At 50.1% G+C, this 18247-nt stretch overlaps 1 protein-coding gene across 1 annotated transcript; it reads right to left on the reverse strand.

Moving 5' to 3' along the window:
* Nucleotides 1-970: 970 nt before the first annotated feature.
* On the reverse strand, nucleotides 971-17681 carry EFS (embryonal Fyn-associated substrate). The gene is made up of 6 exons (XM_080979794.1): nucleotides 14716-17681; nucleotides 10019-10357; nucleotides 8782-8880; nucleotides 5475-6149; nucleotides 4221-4310; nucleotides 971-2706 (listed from the first exon to the last, which is right to left on the reverse strand). Exons 1-6 carry the CDS (start codon nucleotides 14719-14721, stop codon nucleotides 2293-2295), a joined length of 1623 nt encoding a protein of 540 aa, XP_080835920.1. The 5' UTR covers nucleotides 14722-17681; the 3' UTR covers nucleotides 971-2292.
* Between the last annotated feature and the right edge of the window lie 566 nt (nucleotides 17682-18247).

Here is an 18247-nt window from a genome sequence, read left to right on the forward strand (position 1 = left end):
ACTGAGCCCTTTTCTTATCCTACTCTACCTTGCAAAGTTGTTGTGGCGTGGGCACTGCTCCAAGTTCCTCGGAGAAAGGGACATAAATGAAATTATTAATTAAAATGTATTTGGTGAAAAATAAATGCAACGTCACATTGAAAATCTCGTGAATTCAACTCCATTGAAAGGGCGGAGAGATTCTCTTGCTTAATTTTGCAGTGCAGTTTTCGCCTCTCGCTGGCCTTGGGCAAACTCTTGGCTCCGCACCTCACCAATCATACTAGGCTAATAAACAAGATCAGTGTTCATGTTCCTTCGCTTCTTAACTGTTTATAGGCACAAGTCTTCTAGACCCCATGACTAAAGCATGTACTGTACCTGGGGCAAGGGCGTCAAGAACGGGAATTGCAGGAGGCAGATATAGAAATATAATTGAGGTTTTTCAAAATTTTACAGGGTGGTACTCCACTAAACTTTACTCAGAGCAGCCCTGTCAAAATGAATAGACCAAATTTAAGTCATATTTCAGTAGTTAGACTCTGAATTAAACTTAGTTGAATACCACCCAGTTTTTAATTTTGCAGCTTTGAAATTCATTCTGGCATTTAATGACCTTGGACCCACACATCATTCTCCCAGGCTGCCAGGTGGTCAACTTTTATTAGACCAAATCTAGATCTCGCAGAGCCTTTTCGTGTAAAACTTTTAAATTCATTCCCAGTTTGCCGTTGAAAATGGATTGCTGTCTCCCCCTAGTTTATGGCTGTTTCGCTGTGTTGTTTCTTGTGTGGGGGTGTGTCTGCTTTTAACAGCTGCTTTATCGTTTTTCCGTTGCTTATATTTTAAATCCGCAAGTCATATTTCCTGAACATCAGTGTATCAATAATCAGAAATGGAATCAAAGCACGCCAAAGTTGTCGGGGGAGATTTGAGGGGAGGGGAGAGGGAAACCAATCAGGATGTGGAAGGAAGCAACACAACATGGGTGTTTGTTTTTTCACCCATTTTTATTATGATCAAACCTAGAAAATAACTTGGCAAATATTTCCTGAGAGAGAGATTCTTGACCCCGCTTGTTTCCTGGTGAGGAAGTGAGATGAGGGTCTTCGCAGGGAGCAGGTGGGGCCGGATGCTGTAAACTGCAGAATTGTCTGGCGGCTATCCAATATCTAGAGGGGGGTTTTTCAGAGGAAGACAACAAACCTGAGGAATGAATCTATAGATCAAGCTGAAGGACTTCTATTATTAAGATTACTGACCCCTTCCAGGTGCTGGCTCTATTCCGCTGACCTAGCAGTGGCTCAATAACCCCCCTGACCAGTTATTTGTGTTGCTAGTTCACACTGTGCATCGTAATAGTGTCCATACTGACCCGTCCCCGTTGTCCACTTTTTTTTTATCGTTTCCTGTTCACCCTCAGCTTCCTCCTTCCTGCCCCAGATTCATTTGCTTCTTTTCACATTTGGCTGCCTCTCTGCATTTTGTTTTCTTTTGCCCCTGTTGGCAATTTCCCATAACCCTCTCTGCGGCAGCAATATTGGCCATTCTCCCAATCCCCCCTCTTTCTCCAGCCATTGCTCCAGAATCTTTTGTTACAGGATGACAAGGGTCATTTCCCATCAATTCTGTCTCCCTTCAGCTCCTTTCCCATTCAGGGGTTTTGGGTTTTTTTTGCACTCTTAAAGAACTGTTGTCAAGTCTATGAAGAGCCAGCAGGGAGACGTGTCTTTGGTCTTACGACCTCAAGCCACCATCTTTATCGAGGGGCATCTGAGAAACCCTCGATGTTTTCAGGAAGGAACCCATGTCAGAATTAGCAAAACCTAACTGGAGCAGGGAAATGGGTGTCATGATGCGCAGTGTTGGGTCAAAGGCCGAAGGTCCAGAACGTTCTTTGGTTAGGAAACCGTCCAAGATGGCTGGTGGCCGGTGCAAGGGCGAGGGAGTGAAAGCAAATAGGCAAAGGTCTGGCACGGACAAGGACCATTTCTTGTCATGAAGTCGAGCAAGGCTGTCTCCTCTGTGGGTCGAAACTGAGCACCCGAGGGTCGAAGGTCACTAAACGTTGCTTCTGGCTGCAGGCGCTGAACGCCACGGGGGTTAAAAGGCCCTGACAAGATGGCAGCTGGAACCCAAGGGAAACGTTTGTTTTTAGGGGAGGTCCTGAGTTATCCAGGGGGCAGGTTCGGGCCTGCTCGGTTCCAGAAAACCACCAAGCAGCACTGCAATTATTGCCACAGGAGGGGGTCGTAGTGTCTCACAGCTTCAGGGCAGGAGTTTGCTGGTGGCGAATCGGCACTGACGCGGGATTCAAGATGGCGCCAGGGTGCCAAGCAAGGAAGTGAAGGCCAAGGCTTGCCGGGAGAGCTCTGCCACGCACTCGCGCATCTCCCGGGCGGCGGGCGGCGAGGGGTAGTGCAAGGCAGCCCCCTTGACCGAGAGCACGGCGTCCTTCAGGGCCTGGCAGAGGGTGCTGCTCGCTGCCCCCACCCTCGCCCGCACGGTGGCAGAGGACGCCAGGCGGGACACGGTGTCCCCCACAAAGACTAGTTTGTGCGCCGTGACGATGACGAACTTCCCGTGGGGCACGAAGACCCACGGGGGCTGGTGGGCCCCGGCGCTGGCCAGGAGCGCCTCGATGGCTGAGAGCAGGGTGGTATAATGCGTCTGGCACTGGCCCGTGTAGAATTGCAGAAGCTGGCTGTCCTCAGGGGAAGGCAGAGCCTATAAACCGAAGAGAAAAAGATTAAGACGGCTGCCATTTTGTTCACTCTGGCTGTGTGTTTGTGTGCATTATTGTCAGAGATGAGAGATGGCTGGCTGATTCCTTTGCCTGGAAAATCTTTCCCATTGGGCGCCAGAGAAACATGTCTGTGTGCAATTCTGAAAATTCAAGCAGATCAAACATGGGGAGACTTATTTAAGTGGCATGCTTTTTACAACAGAACGAAAATCTCCCTCACTGGCACAAGAGAAGACTTGAGGGGGGCAATTTGATGGTTTTGAGGGCAAGGACCTCAAAATTCTCTGGTGCTCTTCTCTGTCCCTCGTTGCTGCTCCAATTTCCCATAATGCCCCCAGAACTATTAGAGGATCTCTTACATTGCACATGTCAGAGGAACTCAGTGAGGATGAGATCCGGGCTTCTTCCTTGTGGGGGGGACAGGAGCCTCAGGCCCTCCATGCCCTCACATCAGGCCCTCGGGTCTCTCTCTAGGCCATGCCCCTCCTTAGCCCTGCTCCACACTGTCCTCAAGTGCTTCTGTGTGGCTGGAATATGGCCTTCTAAGCTGAAATTAAGGGTCTGTGGCTGCCTCCACAAGCTGTCAAAAAGGCTCCACTTCTTGCTTGTGCCTTATTTTGGGCCTTCCTGGCTGGAGGACACCAAATTTTTGACTGGGAGGAAGAGCCTAGCAAAATCCTGGTCTACGTAAGGCTTCAGTGGGAGCTAACTGCCTCATCTGTAGCCGCCTTGTTGTATGTGTGTCTCCTTGGCTCTTGAGACATAACCAAGTGCAGTTATGTAGCATCCCTCCCAGGGCATTATGGGAAATTCAAGATGGCAGCCACCTTCCCCCTCTGCCTGCTTATATTTTAAGGGTGCATGTGTGTCATGCACACTGCTGGACCAAGAGTGTGGTTTGTGGGAAGACCATCTTAGAACCCCACCTCTAGGTAAAGGACCCCTGGACAGTTAAGTCCAGTCAAAGGCGACTATGGGGTTGTGGTGCTCGTCTCACTTTCGGGCCAAGGGAGCTGGCGTTTGTCCACAGACAGCTTTTCTGGGTCATGTGGTCAGCATGACTAAACCGCTTCTGGCACAACGGGACACCGTGACGGAAACCAGAGTGCACGGAAACTCCGTTTACCTTCCCACCTCAGTGGTACCTATTTATCTACTTGCACTGGTGTGCTTTTGAACTGCTAGGTTGGCAGGAGCTGGGACAGAGCAAGGGGAGCTCACCCCATCACAGGGATTCAAACCACCGACCTTCTGATCGGCAAGCCCAAGAGGCTCAGTGGTTTAGACTGCAGCGCCACCCAGGTCCCACCCCACCTCGACAACAGACTGACTGTGTGGCCTTGGCAGAGTCTCTTCACGGTCTCGGCTCTCCTTTGGCAGGGGGGAAACCCCAAAAAACCAAGAGGCCTGCCTCCCAGGGAGGACAAATTCCATAAGGAGATGCTGGCATCCGTCCCCAGCCTAAGCTGAAGACATTTTAAAAAGCGAGACGTACCATTTCTTCAGCCTGGGCTGTGTCTGCAGAAAGGGCGAGTCCGAGGCTTCCTTCAGAAGTTGTAGCTTTGGGCTGGGTTTTATCTGCTCCCTGGGAAGGAAGAGAGAGGCAGGATTGTGGGTATGTGTGCAAGGGAAGTGGAACAGAAAGCTTAGAAGGTGATGAGGTTTTTGGTCTCCAAAGAAGATCAACTTTTGTATCAAAAGATCCAGAAAATGCCATCAGTAACACAACACAGAAACCAGCCACATATCCAGTCCTTGCAACCTGTTCCTGCTGCTTCATGCCTTATTATGGTTTGACCCTGTCCCCCCACCCCTTTCCCAGTCTCCTTGAGAAACATAACGGTCTCGTGTTTGGCGGAAATGTACCATGGTCCATGCCTTTTGGGGGGAAAGTCTTTTATTTGACCTCCGAAATTGCTACACAATCTAGCTATCCACACAGAATGAGACCCTCTGCTCAAAGATCTGCCTCCTCAAACATATAACGTAGTTCTCTTTGTTTTAAGAGTTTTACCAATTTCATCTGTTTTATTGATACTTACCTTGTATATATTTGTTTCGGTGACCATTTCGTACACTTCAGCTGTGTTTCACAGGTAGTTTTATTTATTAGAGCTTTGTGATTAAGCAATGTACAAATCTTTCTTTCTAATTTTTTTTAAAAAAACACCGTGTAAATGATGCACAGCTTAGCTTTTATGCCACGGATTTTGGGTGAAGACCACAGAAACGTGGTGGTGGTGATAATAATTTTAATGGTTCTTAGGAGATGGAAGCAGAACTGAGCATAGCTTCACTGCAAATGTGGCTCAGGTGTTTTAAAATCTGGTTCAGCCATCAAGACACCCAAGGGATTGCATTTCATGAGGATGCTATGTTTAGAGAACGCTGATCCCATTTCCCAGGATCCCTTGGGATTTTCAGAGTGAGGATACAGTGATGGAAAAACCTGTTGGATTTCTGCCTGCCATTCAGCGGTTAAGCAGATTTAGCTTTCCCCATCACTATCCTGGAAAATCACCACCACTTACTGAACTTCACTGAAAGAACAATAACAACAGCAGTACAATTCAACCGATGAAAACAATTAATTTCAGTGCAGGAAAACAAACGATTTTTGTGCTTGAGAGCCTTGTCGGATCAAATGCAAACCCAGAGCGACGATGAAGGGGTTTCTGACCCTGCCTTGGCCCTGGGGTCAAAGGCTGACCCACACACATTGCGGCAAGCCGTTCACCGCTGAACTCACCTTAAGGTGAACGTAGTCGTATTCCTCCGCCAGGCGGATTCCCTCGTATTCGTTGTGCCCGTCATCTGCGACTTGCTCCAGCTGCTCTCCTGCCCCAAGACCCCCCAGCCGGGGCGGGGGCGGGGGCAGAGGGCGGTCCTGGATGCTCCCTTTCCGCACAATACTCGGGGACGGCGGCGGGGGCTCGACGGAAAGCCGTTCCTCACTGGGTAGGGCGGGTAGGGGGCGCCGCGACAGGCTTTCAGCTGAGGGCAAACGGGGTCTCGAAGGGGGTCCCGGATCCCGCAAGCTCAGTCCCTGCAGCGCCCCCTCGAGGGGCGGGGAGCCGGGCGCCAGCAGAGGGACGTCGTAGATGCCCCCGTCCTCTTCCTCTTCTCTGCCTCCCGCCAACACTTCCTCGGGCGACTCGTACAAGTTCAGCAAGGCTGAGGCGCGACGCAGGTTTGAAGGGGTGGCATAGACGAGGGGGCCTTCTGGGCCCCCGTCATCCGCGTCCCCGTCCTCCTCTGGACCGGCGGGCTTCTTGAAGGCGAGGGGCACGTCGTAGGGGTCGTCGGAGGGCGGAGGGGCTGAGGGCTGAGGGGCAACACGGGCCACTTTCTTCGGGCAAGGGGAAGGCGAGTCGTAGGTGTCGGACAGAGAGTCTCGGATGAGGGAGGAGGGGATGTCGTAAACCTGAGGAGCACAGAAGAATAGGGATGATGATGACGAAGGAGAGGGAGAACGAGGTTTAAGCTGCTGGGTGGAAACGCCAAACTTTGGGTTCATATCCGTCACTTTTTATAACGTTGCCTGGAGTGCACTCTTTCACGGAGGGAGTGAGGAGTCGCAACTCTGAGTGTTTCTTCACATCAAAATCTCCTCACCTCTTGAAAACTAGCCTGCTTGTGAGAAGGTTCGAGGCTTCACCTACTTGTGGACGCGCACACACACACACACACACACACACACACACTTGCTGTCCCTTTTTGCTCCGCTTATCCGCCAACCCTGTTTCCCAAACACCTGGCCTGCCTTTTGTCCCTTTACACTTCACCCCTCCTCTCGCCTACCCCCACACAGCTTGCCCAACCCCCCACAACCCTTTTTAAAGAGGGGGTGGCGCTTCAGAGAGGGGTTTGCCAAACAGCTTGCCTGGGCCACTTGCCCCCCACCCCCGCTCCTTGCTTGCCTGCCTTTCTGCTGTCACCCTGGATTCAAACTCTAGCATGACAACAGCCTTACGTTTCTATGTATATAGGAGGAGGTGTCTTATCTGGAGATATGGGGAAGTGCTTGGATATATACAACCCCCTAACATCAGACTGAAATGGTAGCCTCCCAGGAATTCTGTACTGTGTTAATCAACTCCAGGAAACAAGAGAGAAAGGAGGAGAACAACAGATTTGGGAGGGAGGGGATTTCTGGATTGTTGACAACAGGGGTGGCAAACTCTTGACAGTGGGGGAGGGTATATCTCATCATGGGCAAACCTCCAAGGGCCATAGGTTGGGTGGGTAGGGCCGGAGGGGGGAAACCCTGCAAAGAACCGGCTAAAACAGAATTGAACCCCACCTCTTAGTGAGCGTCACCTGCCCACTGGAGCGATGCCAACTGATTGACAAGTGGGCATGGCTTTGAAGATATGGCCTTGTGGGCCAAACCGATACCCCTGGTGGGCCATGACTGACCCATGGGCTGCAGGTTGCCCACCCCTAATAGGGACACTTCTGACCTAGATGGTTTAACTTGGTATACGATGGCGTCTGACGTTCCTACCATTTTAAGTAGCCGTTCCCGGCTTCCCGATCCCAAACAAATTCGCCTTGAAGAGACGACCCCCCCCAAAACCCAAAGAGCCCCATGGCAGATTTCTGTGGCCTGTTCCCCCATGATGCTGCCCGTTATCCTTTGGCACAGACCCACACACTCGGCACCCCCAAACTCAAGAGTGTATCTCTTACATTCAGCCCTTCAGGTCCACTGGCCCCCTCTCTAACCAACCCCACCTGCCACTCCCCACCAAGCTTTCATCCATCTAGGGCAACCTCTGCCTCAGCTGAGGGGCTGAAAAGGACACTGGTTTGGTCCGGAGACAGCAGTCTCCGCATTTGGGCTGAGATACAGTTACCCTCGGAGACCGGCACGGCCGCAGCTGTCTTTAGCAACAGACGGGTCCAGCTGTCCACAAAGGCAGCTCTCTAACGGAGGGGGGATGCTCGACAGCAGGCAGCCGAATCCCAGTTGTCTTAAATGGCATGGTTATCAAATGCATCTTCCCACCCACAGCCTGGGCTACAAGGCAGGGCCTTCACCCTTGGGAAAAGGTTAAAACAGGACTCCGGGTGGGGGAAGCCCTGGGAGCTGAGGGATTAGTGGGCTAGATTTCGAACGAGTGTGCTGCTAGTGCGACAAAGCGGAAGGCTCTTATGAGCCTTACTACTGCGACACTGCATACAAAAGCGTCGTTGAGTTGGAAGGGACCCCTGAGGGTCATCTAGCCCAACCCGCGGCAACACAGGAATCGTTAGTGCTTTGCAATGGCTCCCTGCCCCAACCAGCCTCCAGTTGGAAACAGGGGTCCTTAAACTTTGGCCTGCAGGCACCCAGCAAACTGAAGCCCTTTTTCCAACTGAAAAATGCTGCTTCCGCCATCTGCAGTCCCTGTGCCAATCCTACAGGAAGTGTGGCGCTGTGATTGAAGTGTCAGACGACAGCCAAGAAGACCTGGCTTCAAATAATAATAATAATTTATTATTTATACCTCGCCTATCTGACTGGGTCTCCCCAGCCACTCTGGGCGGCTTCCAACCGAATATTAAAAACAATACAGCGTCAGACATTAAAAACTTCCCTAAACAGGGCCGCCTTCAGTTGTCTTTTAAAAGTAAAATAGTTGTTTATTTCCTTGACATCTTGTGGGAGGGCGTTCCACAGGGCAGGTGCCACCACCGAGAAGGCCCTCTGCCTGGTTCCCTGTAACCTCACTTCTCACAGCGAGGGAACCGCCAGAAGGCCCTTGGCGCTGGACCTCAGTGTCCGGGTAGAACAATGGGGGTGGAGACGCTCCTTCAGATATACAGGACCGAGGCCAAATCATCCATGAAGCTCCCAGTCACACGCCTTCTCCCGGCCTACCTCTCAGGGTTGTTGAGAGGACGGAAGAGAGAGGGATGAACCGTGTGCATAGCTCCGATCTCCTTGAAGGGATTGTGATTTTTAAAAATGTGTTAATTAACTAAACACAGTACGCCATCGCGGTCAACAATAATGTAGCCAGCCGCTCGGATTTCATCGTGCAATTCTCCCAGTGAGTGTAAGCACTAACCTCGGCAGGGTCCCCGTCTCGTCTGGTGCTGCGAGGCACCCTATAGATCCCCTCGGGGGGCAGAGGGCAGGGTCTGGCGGGTGGTGGCACCTCATAAACCTGGGGGCGGAGGAGGAAGAGAGAGAAATCAAACCAGGACTTCATCCTGAGGTTCATGGTTGGGATTGTTTTGCAGTAACAAAAGCCAGCCAGTACAAGCCGTGAGATTTGGCCGTAGTCCCAGAGGAATACCTTAAATGCAACCTTTGCCAACCTGGTGCCCTCCAAGTGTTTTGGAAAACAACACTGGCAGGAATGACTTACAAAGGCTTATAAGGCCGAAAATTCTACCTTTTTACAGATAAATTAAATAGGACATGGGAATAATGTAAGGTAAAAACGGGGAAATTACAAATGTGATGATACAGCAAAGAAATAAAGAAACCATGAGGTGGGAAGGGGGGAAGTCGATGAGCTCAAATGAGTTTGAACTTTTGTGAAAAAACAAAGATTGTATTTATATGTTATAAAATGGAAACTCAATAAATATCTTTTTTTAAAAAAGAAAAAGAAAAAAGGAAAACAACTCCCACTGGCCTCAGCCATGTTGAGGGCCAAAACATCTGGTGGGGGAAGGTTGCTTTAAATAAATTTACTCCAGAGAGGTCCGGAGGGCGGCAACATGAGAACAGGGCCTTTTCTGTGGTGGCTCCCCATTTGTGAGACAATCTCCCCAGGGAGGCTTGCCTGGCTCCTTCATTATACACCTTTAGGCACCAGGCAAAAATGTTCCTCTTCAACCAGGCCTCTGACTGATTTAATATTCCATGGCCTTTTAAATGTGTTGTGGACGGAATCATTGGTTCGTCTTTGTTCTTATTTTTCACTGCGTATTTTGTGTTTGTTGTATTTGTGTTGTGCACCACCCTGAGATTTACAGATAAAGTATATAATTTTAATTAATAAGGACAAGAATGTAAAGGGGAGGTGGCAGGGCTAAAGGGGGCATGGCTAAAAGAGAAGGGGTGGAGCTAAGAAACCAGTAGCTGCACACACCCACCCACACCCTGGGTTACACCTAGTGGAATATTGGCCTCAAATCTCAAGGTTTGCCGTAGTTTGGGGTTCTAGGAAATAGAGCTCAATCTGCTTTGCATTGCGGAGGGTCCCAAGTTTGATTTCTGACAGCAGCTCCAAGCAGGGCCCAGGAGAGATTCCCCCTCTGAAATTCTGGAGAGTCAATAAACAAATTCCTCACCTCCTGCTCCTCCTTCCTGCGCCCCCTCCTCCTCCGCTCATCTTGGGGAGCTTCGTAGGCCGTCCCAGCTGCCGCCGCTGCCGCCTCCTTCCTGGGCACTTGGTAGACGTCCGCTGGGACGTGGTTCCGGCGAGGGGTGGGCCCTGGAGACCCCGGCTCGGGGAGGACTCTGACCCGGTTGGCTGGCACAATCCCCTGCTGCCCGTGCAAGGAGCAGAGGTGCCAGCCCTCCAGGCCCGGGGCTTCGGGTTGCAGCAGGACCATCAAGTCGCCCTTGCGGAAGGAGAGCTCGTCCGGGCACTCGGCGGCGTTGTCGTACAGGGCGCGGCAGAGTTGGGCCTGGCGGAAGCAGAGGGCAGATCAGGCATCCCTCAAAATGCTGATGAAGTCACTACATCTCTATATGAGCTCACAGAATCACAGAGCTGGAAGGGACCACGAGGGTCATCTAGCCCCACCCCCTCATAGCTGTCAACCGTCACCTCTCCGCTGGGAAGCGCTGAGCAAAGGCAAGTCCCCAGGCAACGCGGCCGATTTGATCGGCGCAAGGCATGCAAGCTCCACCCCCCAGTCGTTCTTAGACTCCTTATTGTGTGAGCAAAGCAGCCAAGCAACCCAGTTGGAGCCTCCCTCCTCCCTGGCCGGCAGGGAGGGAGGGAGAGGAGCTGCTTCCTTTGAAACCCGGGAAATCTAAGGGACATCATCAATAAGGGACAGCAGCGGGACACAGCGCTGGGATAAGGGACTCTCCTGCCAAATAAGGGATGGTTGACAGCTATGCACCCCCTGCAGTGTAGGAATCTTTTGCCCAACATGGGGCTCGAACCCACAACCCTGAGGTTAAGAAGAGTCTCCTGCTCTGCTAACTGAGGTGTATCTTCTTCACAAAACTCCACATATGCCAACTTGACTGCTTCAAACTGCCCAACTTGCTCTGGATGTCCCCTAATATTTGCTCTGCATTGAATCCTTGTTCCGTTTGTGTGGCAGTGCCTGGACTTTGGAACTCCCTGCCTCTTGACAGCAGGAAGGCGCTTTCGCTGCACAATTTTGGGTGCCTGCTGAAAACATTTCCGTCTAGGCGAGCCTACCCAAATATGTGGACTGCCGGCGTGTGCTTTGATATGCTTTTAGCTTGCTGTTGGTTTTAATTATTTTTCGAATCGCCGCTCTTCGCTCTTTTTGCAAACCGCTTTGAAGTCCACCCCTTCCCAATCAAGCAGCGTATAAATTTAAAGAAACAAAAACATGAAATGATATCCCAGTACAGACTGCAGTCTTCTCCCAGGGATGTGCAAATCTCACACACAGAGAGAACCTGAGAGGTTCTTGAGGGTCTGCCTAGCCAGTGTTTTTCTCAAACTTGGGTCCCAAGCTGCTGTTGGACTACAACTCCCATCATCCCTGTCCACTGGTCCTGCTAGCTAGGGATGATGGGAGTTGTAGTCCCAATGGCAGCCAGGATCCCAGCTTTCAGGAACACCCTGCATTTCACAACCACCATCAGATGCTACCAGGAAGCACATGAGGAAGGCACAAAGATCACCCACCCCCTTCCACGCTGTTTGTCCGTGTCTGCCCTGACGCAGGGAGGTTGCATTTAGCTCCAAGGCCTTTGATAAGGCAGCTTCACTGTCAATAGAAAGGTGGAAAGGGGTCGGCTGCCTCAAACAAAAGACCTCGCTTGCTTAAGCGCCATAAAGTTTGATCAGCGCCAGAGAGATGCCTTCAGGAGGGTGGGTCAGTTCTTGATTTGGCCCCAGGCACTTGAGCGTACCCAAGAGAGGCGAACGGCCAGACGTGCCTGCTTGGTGGTAGTTTTAAGGACGTAACACGCAGCCGTAAGGACAGGCCACCACACAGCCAGATGGGCACACGCTGTCCTTTTGGGGAGATGCTCAGACACAGCGAGACTCAGCAGGAAACAAACCCTTAGCGTACAACCCTGTGTCCAAGACAGGCGCTCGAAACTTCACCCACGGATCAACAGCGACACAAAGATTCTGTACCCCCACTTCCTGACTCTGCACAACCCTAAAAATGACTCGGGATTCACCTGCCTGGAGACAGATCGTTCCCCCAAAAGAGGACACAAGCTGCGTTGCCTTTGCAATCTGCAATGGTGCAATGTCTGTGTCCTTATAGACCGCAACCCCCATCATCCCTGGCTCTTTGTCGTGCCGGCAGAGCCCCATGTTGGGCGAAAGATTTCTGCATTGCAGGGGGTTGGACTGGATGACCCTCGGGGTCCCTTCCAACTCTATAGTGATTCTATATTTTGTGGTTCTATACTCCTTGGCTGGGAGCTGGAGAACCCACCCATTCCCCACATGGGATATATATATATCACAAGGGTTGTCCCTCGATCCAGGGTGTTTCCCAGACAAAGCTGCTCCAAATGCAGATGTTCACACTGTTGCGTTAACCCTGGATAGCGACGGGCCCAGATGCCGGTAACCCAGTTAGTTAGATGCAACCCAGGAAGCGATAAATGAGCTCAGGGCGAGACCCCTATCTGGTGCGGAGCAAAGCATTCTCTCCAACACTCTCGCTTTCGCCACCCAAATCCCCGTAAATCCCAGGCTGCCATCTGTTTCTCCCAAGTCGTAGCTTATAATTCACAGCCACCCGCACAGGCAGGCAAAAGTCCGAATGTGGCAGGGACTCCTGGACGGGGCTACCGGCTAAGCGGAAGCGCATGCAGACACAAAGAGACACAAAGAGACACACAAAACAGGTACAACCCTCTCTGCCTTTTGGAAGCGGGGCTCTGCCACTTTAAACAGCAGAGAGTTGCAGAGTAGGATTCAAATTCCACTCCCACCCCAATATTCTGAAGTGGTATAGTCCAAGGAAGGCTGTATCATGATTTTTTTTTTGATTTTTTTTTGGATGCATGCATCTGCCTTCCCTTTTTAATATTACCCGCTTGAGACTCTTCCTGGGGTGGAAGAGCTCAACAGATGCCTTCCTAAGAGGGGGATTTTATCCAGTCGTACCTTGGGTCTTGAACACCTTGGCTCCCGAACAAATCGGCTCCTGAACGATCGAAACCTGGAAGTGAGTGTTCCGGTTTTCAAATGATTTTCGGAAGCCAAACACCCGGTGTGGCTTCCAATTGGCCACAGGAGGTCTCTGCGGCCAATCAGACGCCGTGCTTTGATTTTCGAACATTTTGTAAGTTGAATGGACTTCCGGAACGGGTTCCGTTCGACTACCAAGGTACGACTGCACTGCTCAGAGATATATATACCCATTTTCCAGATGGCAGTTGCATTTCGCAACACAAATTGGCAGCCAGGCTCCACAGTAAAGTTGCCTCATCTATCAGTCAGAGCACATTAGTAAGAGACGCTACGGAACATGCATATTCACACTCCGAATGACTTGCAAATGTGAACATTCAAATCCCAAAGGATAGATGTGACATTGAATTGGTGAAATCTTTGAGACTTTGGGTTTGTTTTTTGCTGAAATGACTGACTCATCTGGAAATCCCTCACTCCCACAGCTTTGAAAAGCAATGGGTTGTATCCAATGCTCAAAAGAAGACCCACTGAAGTTAATCACTATGACTAACTTAGGTCCATTCATTTCAATGGGTCAGCTCTGTGTAGGGTTAGCAGTGACCTTTACATTATGCGCAAAAAAGGGGGCATTTTATTGTGTTGCTGATCCCTTGATTAAAATTTAGGAAGAGTTTCCGGGGGGGGGGGGGGCGTGGCGGTGGCAGATAAAATAGCCCTTAGGGCGCCAGATCCCTGTCGCTACTGCTAACTTGCTTTCCAGTCAAACCAGTTCCGAAAGTGGCCTACGACAATAAAAATAATCAGATTAAAATATAATGCAGATCTTGGCCACTAATAGGATATGCTCCTTGTTATTCCAGTATTGGAGGAGAAATTCAGAGTATCTGGCAATCAAGGGGTGGGTGGGTGGGGGGAGGGAAAGAGCCAATTTGGGTGCTGACAGATAATGCTTTGCCAGGGATGATCTCATTAGGGAGTTGGGTGCATGACTGCTCTGAAATGAGGGCAACGTTCAAGAAGTTAACATGTGTTTCTCTATAGGGGGAGAGTCCCTGCTGAGGGATCCCTGTCCTTCTCTCTCTCTCTCTTTGGTAAAGCTGCAGAAAGTAAGATAAAATAAATTGAGACGTGCCTTGATTTGAGAAAGCTGAAAGACCCGGGGGCTCAAACCTACAAAAGCAGCCAGATCCTCTGCCCCCGAATGTATTAAATCACGTTATTAAGCAAAGACCTACTGAATATAGTTGGGGACACTTGGCTATTCTGAGCTTCAGCATTCAAACAGGTGCTGGGGCCAAGGCCCAGTGAAAGCCACAACCCCCCTTCAACCAAACGAGCTGAGCAACGCCATCCAATTTCACCTGAAGCAAAATCTCAGGTGAATTTGGGACACCCCCCCCCCACAGATTAAACATCTGCAGGGAATTGTGAGGGAAATTAAAAATGGTTTTCCATTGGCAAACGTTCCCATGAGAGGTTTTTTTACAGCTCTGTACTTTTTCCCCTAGTCTTCACTGTTTGTACACCTGGAACGTGCTGTGGCCCAGTGACCCCGAAACAAATCTTTTGTCCAAGGTTAAAAGAGCTCTCGATTCCTGATTCAACTCTAGACTTTGCTCTCAGGGCTAGCTAAATATCTGGCTCTCTTTCCTAGCTGAGCATACTTACAGACATGTTGCTTCGCAAAAGGCAGGGGGTGGAACACCGAGAAGTGGAAAAGGAACAACCACAGACCCAGGAGATTGTGAACGAAGATTACACCTCTGTTTCGCCGGCTTCTGAAAACAATATCCCTGCCTCTAGGTGCATTATTTGTCCATGCACTCGGTTGTTCCGAAACGAAGAAGAGATTCCTGAGAAATTCAACACTGGTTTCTTATATCCTTGAAAAATATATATCCAATGCTTTGGGGATGGAAGAAGCAAGAACAGATTCAAAACAAGAGTTTCTCAAAAACAACAAAAACAACAGAAGTTGGCAAATTTGTTGCAAAACACTATCCCAACGCAAAGTGGGAGGGAAAGGTAATTTCCAACCGAACTCAAACGCTCCCTGTCCTTTGATTGCTACGAGTCTGGTTTCACAGAAGTCCAGCCACTTTCAATTTGCAATTCTCTTTGCCCCACACCCCAGAGGTTTTTGTAAGCCTTCCCAAATCTCTTGGTCAGCAAAAGCTTCCCAGAAAAACCATCTGAGTAGGCCTGCCTGCTTCCAGGCCGTGCAGGCTGCATGGATTGATGAGGCAGGCGAGGCGAAAGAGTAACAAGTTGGAACATGGGCTTGCGTTGCAACCACAGAGTGGAATTGCAACCCAAAACAGAGGCATTTGCAATACTGTACTTCTCTCCAAAGGTCCTTGTTTAAAAAAAACCTGGCACGCTCAGAAGAACGACCAGGGATTTTTGCATCGTCATGAAATCCAGAGCTATTCCTTTCAAGCCAAAAGGCTTGCCAGCAGAGTCTGTAGATCCACAGATGCTAACAAACTTTCCTACTTATCCAAAATACCATATCCGAAATAGATTAAAAAAGCACACACACACATCCAGCAGGTCAGTTTTTTTCCTGAGAATGCAGGCAGTATTTACCACGTCTTGGAACTTCCAGATGTTTTGCAGACTTTCTCCAGGCCCCAGGACACTAAATTCTTCATTAAATCCTGAGGTTTGATCCAGTTTTTCTCCCAAATAATAATAATAAAAACGTCTGTGTACAAATCCAGCCTGCTTTGCAGAAAGCTCCAGATCTTCAGGAGACGTGAAGCTTGAAAATGCTAATACTGACAAAAATCAAATTTCAAAAATCACGATGCACATTAATGTAAGTTCATTGCCTAAGAAAGACCCATGTTTTCTCCCTCAAACTACAGGGGAGATGTAAGATTTGGTGATGGGGGAGATGGCACATCATAATTTTAACTTTTTCAAAGCATGGGAAACTTGAGGCTCTTCAGAAAACCCCCAAAATCATTTGTAAATTTTGAGGAATTCCACATGATGTTGTTTCCACACCCTTTATAATCCAGAAAAAGCAGTGTTTTTCCAACAACAAAAAAAGTAATTTGGAGGGCTGCCAAAATCTAGAAAAATAACTTGTTAGCACAAATATTCAATCCAGAATCAGTGTTGACAAATGACAGAGTCCAACATCCAGAAAACGTATACGTGCTGCAACCCCAACCCAAGTGGACACAGGTGGACTTTAGAAGTTGAATTAATCTTCAGCATCCAGAAAAAGACTGCACAATCCAGCTGAAAAAGCAGCTGATCCAAACCAACCGTACTCCTCTCTGTCATTTGCCATAAGCAAAGTCCAAACAGTCAGCTTGGATAAACTAGACTCCAGCTTTCCATATTAACCTAAAGTAGCAATTTTCTCTCTCAAGACTCCCAAGTTATGTTTTCCCTCTTCTGTGGGTTTAAAATGAGGGATTGGCGGTTTGCTTTCCAGATGCTCTGCATTTTGGAGGGAGACCAGTTCTCTCGAAAGGTCGCAGGTCCATCTTTTTTCCTTTCTTTTTTTGGGGGGGGAAAAATATTGGGTCTTTCCTACACAAATCGATTTTATGCTGAGGCAAGCAGCTTGGGTTTGCTGCAGGCTTAATTATGGGGGAACTCTCTTCCAAGGAAAAGCAGATACCCACACCCACAAATTTAGGGTTTTGGCCTTTCCCCCCCCTTCGGCTGGGATCCTGGCTCCCACTCAAGCCAATAATAGAAGGGTCCGACCTGCTCCTTCCTTGCAAGGTAGCAATTTATCCGGCCCAGGGAGCGTCCCAAGTCAGAAACCAAGTTGCTGGATGGAAATTGGGTGAGGGGAGAGAAAGGAGGCCAGTCGAGAAAAGGAAAATTACAGCTGGCTGGGAGGCAGAAAGTAGGCGACGAAGAGGAAAAGAAGGGGACGAGGAGGAGAAAGCAGGGATCAGGTGGAAAGGAGGGAAACGGGCGATCCTGGTGCGCAATCCTGGTGCGCAAAGCGACCCGGGGAAAGGAGGTCGTGGGGAAAGAAAGGAATGAATGAGAGTTGGAGAAGAAAAGCAGAAAGAGGGCAGGAGGTGGAAGCAGAGCGGAGGCTCCTCGAGGACTTCAAAGCGCCTTCTCCATCATTGTCTCCTCCTTTCTTTCTTTTCCTTCTTTCCTTCTCTCCTCGCGCGTCTCTCCTTTCTCTTTCCCCGCCTCCCAGTTTGGGCGAAGGGATTACTTCTTCTCGCTCCCATCTGTTGGAGAGCGAGCGGCGCCCTCGCTTCCTCCTCCCTCTCCCATTTTGTCCTCTTCCCTTCTTTCTCCCTGCAAAAGTCGCGCTTCCCGCCCCCTCTCCGGCTCCGGTATGCCGGATGTGCCACTTCTTCTCCTTTCAGCTTTTGCCACTCTTTCTTTCTTTCTTTCTCTTTCTCTCTTTCCTCTCCTCCCTCCCGCGGCTGCCGGGAGAATCTCCTCCTTTCTTTCTTTCTCTCGCCCGTCCTTTCCTTTCTCTTCTTTCTTTTCTGCTCTCCTCCTTTTGCAATCGGCTCCTTCCTCCTTTTCTTTGCCACCAAAGCGTGCAGAGCGAGAGAGAGAGACCTTTAGAAAAAGGCAGAGAAAGGAGGGGGGGAAAGGGCGAAGGAGGAAGAAAAAAAAAAGGCAGGCAGTGGGATTTGGCTCCCAGCCCAGCTCCCTCCCCTCCCCGGGCTCACACTCGCGTCTATTCCTTCTCCAGACCCCACCCTCTCTCCTGCCTCCAAGTCCCGGGTCCTAGAGGCTCCATCCTCCCCGGAAAGAAAGGAAGATGAAGATCTTGCAGAATCTTAAGGACTAGCGGCACGGTTGGAAGAAGACGGCAGCTCCAAACATTGGCCCTCTACCAGGGGGCACTGTTATACAGTGGTTCCGCTCCTTCCTCCTGGGCCGTGTTCAGAAAGTGGTGGGGGGGGATGAGTGTTCAGACCCCTGGGCCCTCACTTGTGGGGTGCCTCAGGGTTCCATCGTCTCCCCCATGCTTTTTAACATCTATATGAAGCCGCTGGGAGAGATCATCAGGGGGTATGGGCTGGGTGTTCATCAGTATGCAGATGACACCCAGCTCTACCTCTCCTTTAAATCAGAACCAGTAAAGGCGGTGAAGGTCCTGTGTGAGTGCCTGGAGGCTGTTGGAGGATGGATGGTGGCTAATGGATTGAGGTTGAATCCTGACAAGACAGAAGTACTGTTTTTGGGGGACAGG

The sequence above is a fragment of the Podarcis pityusensis genome (genome assembly GCF_964106645.2).
Source record: "Podarcis pityusensis genome assembly, chromosome: 13".
Taxonomy (NCBI): Eukaryota; Metazoa; Chordata; class Lepidosauria; order Squamata; family Lacertidae; genus Podarcis; species Podarcis pityusensis.

Coding starts and splice junctions, on each gene's coding strand:
- EFS (XM_080979794.1), bottom strand. Junction 8,881..10,018: donor GCAGGAAGGAGGAGCAGGAG/GTGAGGAATTTG, acceptor CTCCGCCCCCAG/GTTTATGAGGTGCCACCACC. Junction 4,311..5,474: donor ACGACTACGTTCACCTTAAG/GTGAGTTCAGCG, acceptor CTTCCTTCCCAG/GGAGCAGATAAAACCCAGCC.